The sequence below is a fragment of the Aplysia californica genome, unplaced genomic scaffold (genome assembly GCF_000002075.1).
Source record: "Aplysia californica isolate F4 #8 unplaced genomic scaffold, AplCal3.0 scaffold01060, whole genome shotgun sequence".
NCBI lineage: Eukaryota > Metazoa > Mollusca > Gastropoda > Aplysiida > Aplysiidae > Aplysia > Aplysia californica.
Window position 1 is genome coordinate 179,725 of NW_004798330.1, and position 5,440 is coordinate 185,164.

The window sequence follows — 5,440 nt, forward strand, 5'->3', positions numbered from 1 at the left end:
ATAGTTGAGTCGAAGAATACATTCTCTCTCTCTCTCTCTCTCTCTAACTCTCTCTCTCTCTCTCTCTATCTCTCTCTCTCTCTCTCTCTCTCTCTATCTCTCTCTCTCTATCTCACCCGCGCGCGCATCTGTTTAGTAGTGTTTACACACAACACACATACGCCAGCTATAACTTGAACAATTGAGGAAACTAAACTAATACACACACACATTCCCAAATGCACCTGAAATACACACGGTCAAAAAAATCCCCTGCGAATGAAACTTTTCTTGCCTACTCTTCTTATCTTATCACAAACGTCGTGTTTCACGACTGTTCAGAATCTGGCTCAGGGATTAAGAACACGATGGCCACAACTCTTACTATGTAACCCAGATTACTCTGTAGCGGCGAAGAGCGTTGTCGCCAGTGTACATTGCAGACTATTTTCCAAAAATCCCTTTTTAACACGTGCATATGGTTTGATATACAGTCGAACCTGCCTTAACGGAAACCTGTATAGAACGGAAACTTGTCTAAACGGATTCTCCCCGCTCCGCCCTTGATAAATTCCTCTTTATTAATTACCTGTTTAAAACGGAAACCTGTCTAGCGCGGAAACGGAAAGAAAAATCCGCTCCCTTCCGATGACTTTTACCTGACTGAAACGGAAAATGCTTTACCCTAGGCTTTCTCAGTCCTAGGCTTTACCCAATCAGTCCTGATTTGAAAAATAAAGTGTCAAGTTTGATTACATCGGCTCTAATCTTTACCGACACCATGCCGCCAGGCGAGAAGGGGAGTAGGGGTGCAATTTGAGGGAGCCAACGCAAAGCTGGCGTTGATGTGAGCCCAAGGAGATTAAAAGTAGTTCTAAACTCCTTGTGTGAGCCCTCTATAGATATCTACAGATGGTCAGGGTGGTGAGGATGTGTGAAATTTCACCAGTGCATGTGAAGTGAAAGTGATCCGTTGGCGCTCCAGTGCAGAAACTTTCAGGGGAAGCCAGAGTCCGGAGGTGTGAAATTAGTTTGACTAATGCCTGCCTCCCTGGTCGTACGGCCAGCCGAAAAAAAGGAGTTCATCGAATCGTTGTTACATTCATGGGAGGGGTGGCATTGTCTGACTGTGTTTATTACATCGATAGGTGGGGCTAAGGGTGGAAGCAAAGGGTTTTTCAAACCTTTCTGTTTTTTGATAGGTTAAAGAGGGTTACTATGAAATGCAAGTCCTGGAGGCAATTGATAAATCAGACTGACGCACGTCATCATCAGAGACTCGAAGATACGGTAGCTTGAGAGGTGTGAAGTTTTCACCACTACTTGCACACCGGACAAGCAACACTTGATCTCACTGGCTGAGAGTCTGAACCCCCCTCCCAATCTCCCCCTAAAATCCCTTGTCTAAGACGGAAAATTACTAAGACTGACTTCTTCCTGGCTCCCTTGCGATTCCGTCTAAACAGGTTCGACAGCATTGGGATGCCAATGGCCAGCGCATAATGCAACTGCAAGTCTACCAAGTACGTGTAGTTGTATATAATGTGTGTATGTCAAACTGACCTGTACATTACTTCCTCAGATTATACTCTGAAGTCCTCAGGGGCATTAAAATTTCATATCGCATTCCGTGCGCAAACAAAAGATCTAATTGCAAAGTGTAGTAAATTAATACATTAATACCCTCTGCACACTGCCATTATAAAAATATAGTCGGGGATGTCTTGGGATTTTCTTTATGAAGGACATGGAGGGGCAAAAGCTGCCATTTTTTTTTTACATTTTGCTCCGACAACACACATGTTTAATTTTGGAGGATATGTTCAAATTAGGCCAAAATGGTAGGTATCTTTTGCCCCTCCTTAGAAGAAAATCTGACTGACTCCTACTCAATTCTATTCGTTATTCGACCGACTGAGTTTGATTGGCAGAGTGCACTAGGCTTAGATATCACCAGACTTTTGAATATCTGTTTTCATTATCGAATTGACCTGACAATGACAAAAAAGTCAAATATTACTTGAGTAAGGAGTATTTTTATTAATTTTTTCCAAAATGTCTGTTTTCATTATCGAATTGACCTGACAAGGACTAGGAAATCAAACATTGCTTGACTTAGGAGTAATTTTTATCAATTTGTTCCAAAGTAGTAGCTTTTGTCCCTCCATGAAAGAGTCTGGTCGTCCTCAAATTATTATACCATATCAAATGAGGATTTGACGTAACTTTCTGCTGTGTGCACTGGTGTAACTGTAACACCAGCGATGTAAGGAAACAGGTGTTGTTCTCTGACGAGGTTACAGTGCAGGTTTCCTTAAAAATACCGGGTGTCCATTCCGGATGGAGTCGGGTCAGGTCGGGATGATTGCCCGACTCGTTGCCTGAAAACAAACGCGTTCGTTTTTTAGGCGACGAGTCGGGCGCCATCGGCTTGTGCCACAATAGCCGTTTTGTGTCTTGAGTGTGGCTAGCAAACCGACCCCACCCGACCCGATTCCCCCATGGGCACCCCGTATTATACCTTGAGCCATCCGTAATTGTACCAATAATACGTATGAAGGGTTCTAGTTGTTTGTTTTTGAAATCCCAAAAACACAGTAAAACTATTTAAGAGACAATACTCCCGAGTTTAACGAACCAGTCTCCGATTGAATCAAATACATGGAGAGACTTAAATAAATTGGAAAACTTTAGACTCCCCTCCCCCCACCCCCATCCCGCGGGGAGAGGTTGGGGGGGGGGGGTTCAAACCAGGGTCGCCCCCACCCAAAGCACAGCAACTGAGCTATCGATGCACGCACAATAAACCAATGGCTCCTTACTTTTTTCCGATTCCATGTAAGTTATTGTAAGCTCATATTTCGTCTGTTACGTCGTGTCTTTTCTTCTCATAGTTTATTTACAACTAATGTCGGTTAATACTTCTTCTACCTTGCTTCGTTTAACCAAAAATATTTTGAAGGACTGTGAACGGTTAAAAAGCATACAGCCAAAATTCTGGTTTCAATCAGGGTCACAATTTGTCCTCTTGCGACAGTCGAGAGACTGCTGATAACCTACAGTGATATGAGAAATTCATACAGCATGGTTTCACTTGCGCTCAGCCATTCAGTTATACATGATGTAGAACGGCACTCTATCTAATCGTTAGTTACTGTTTTTTTTTCGAACCATTTGTAGATGTTTACACGCATGTGTATCTGTTTATAATATTTTAGCATCAAATTGCTGGCTTTTGTCATCAGCCGCAGCGTGAGAAAGATGCCCTCCATGCCAGAGGTAGCAAGTCGGCACCCCAGGTAGTTTAGTACGCTTGATGAATCTCCAGGCAGCTCCAGGCACATTCTGACAGTGATTGACGAGCACTGTTCTTAGGCCCACTTTTATCCACCTCCGATATCATATATAAATTAACCGCAAAAGCACATTCGGCTGTACACGCTCGCTCTATCTCGATCTCCAATGCCCGCTTCTGAGAAATATTGCAACGGATAACTTCAGCGTTCCACTGTAAATGTGAGGTACAGGAGGTAGGCTACAGTAATGAATATTTTTTATTAGACAAATTGTAGTGACTTTGACCTACGAATATATGACAATTCACACAAACGGCATAATAATATATACATATTAATTAATTAATATATATTTTTTGTCGCAGTGGACGACCTGACTCGTGTGCGCGCGGATAAACTGCAGTATACTAATATCTTTTGTTCCCAGCCAAATTTGACTGATTTTTGCATTGAAATATGAAATCTCGCGAATTGAAAAAAAAGGAAAAGATAAAGCACATATTATATAGGCCTACACGAATTTTAAATGAATAAACAAGCAACAACTGGAATAATAAATATACAATAGAAAATCAAACAAAGTTAATAAACTATTGAACTGAAAGAAAAAAGATAAATGAAATGATAGTCATGTGTTAAAAAAGGAGTATCCTAAGGGTTAAATTTTGACGGAGGTTTGCTGTTTGAGAAACGGAAAAACCTGCTTGTCACGCCACTCAAACCGCGTTTTATTGATCGATATAATTCACGATGAACAGTTGCCAATTGATTGGTTTATTCTTTGATTATGCATACATCTTCATTCTTGATGCCCAGGTTTCAGCTGTTCAGTAGTGTACTATTCCTAAGTAAGTCTTTCTTCTCTTAGCAAAATTTTTTGTTACCTTTCGATGAGTTTCACACCTGTTTCTATTTCTTTAATCTGATTTCATTTCTTTTTTTTTATGTCCTCAGGTTTTAATGTTTCGATCTGATGCCAGGAAGAAGTTGCTAAAGTCGTAGTTTGTGTAATTTTGTGGCTCAGAACAAAGCAACGTTCTTGCATCTTCGGGCATAGACAGACTAAGACTACATGTTTGTTTGTTTACAAAAAAAAAAGAAAAAAAGAAAGAATCCAACCTTATTCCCTAACCCAGGACGTCGTTTTTTTGGCACCCTAAACTGTGATTGAGTCTTTCTACACTCGGGTGAGGCTATCCTGTGAATTCCATCGCTTCACGTTGACTACGCTCGCCAGAGGAGTCCTGGGGGGCTGGCAGTCCGTCCCGCGACGACACATGGAACAGGAACTGTAATCAAGACGTACACAGGAGGCAGCTCAGCCGTGTTTTGTTACAAGAGTACTCAGTCTTGATTTATAAAGCCTTCCCCGACACGTTATACGTTGAGCTGACTTTGTATGGGAGAAGTTGGCTTATAGGCCTAATACCCGTATTTGGAGGGGGACAAAACCCCTCAGAAGCCGTGGTCAGTAGTGAGACCCTGTTTCACTTGTGAGAGTTCAAGAGGGAAAGAGAGAGACAGAGAGACCGAGGGATATTACGTTTTAAAAGAAGACGGCGTGTCGACGAAAAAGGACGAAAGGTGTAAAGCTTGGTGAGATTCAAACATGGCTGAACTGAAGGCTTATAAATCTACCACTGGGAAGGTGTCCACGGAAGGACTTGCTAATGGAAGTAAGTACATGTACACATATTGCGCATTACAATTATTATTACATACTCGTACTTTCACCCTTCGTGAACGAGATAGAGATACCGTTATCACCAACAGTGCCAGAAAGGGGTAATGAAAAATAATTGATTGTGTACGATATGATGATTTTGTTCGCCTCTTTTTTACAGTTTAAGTTTAAGGCTCTCACTCTCACTGTCATGACTGCGCTATAAATCAGTGACAGACTGTTCATTCTATCCGATTTTACAGTAAACTTTTACTTTCACTCCCGCACAGAGCCGCAGTGCTTTGAGAGTCAACCTGTATTAATTTTTGCCGCAGGTCACACATGTGTCCACGAAAACTGTCGCAAATCAATAATAAAAAAAAAAATTCCAAACCTAACTGCAAAACTTTAGTATTATTTTAATTATGGGGGAAAACATGGGGAGGGGGGGGGGGTTTGCCCATTGTAACCCAATTTACCTCCCAGTCATCCTGGAATCATA

General features: G+C 41.6%; 1 protein-coding gene across 1 annotated transcript; it reads left to right on the forward strand.

Annotated features, from left to right (window-relative positions):
- Positions 1–3,203: 3,203 nt before the first annotated feature.
- Positions 3,204–4,951, forward strand: LOC106013617 (phosphatidylcholine translocator ABCB4; the record flags this gene model as incomplete). Its single annotated transcript, XM_035973204.1, is given in 2 exon segments — positions 3,204–3,509; positions 4,230–4,951. A coding segment is annotated over 1 exon segment (67 nt), but the record flags the coding sequence as incomplete, so codon positions are not given.
- Positions 4,952–5,440: the final 489 nt, after the last annotated feature.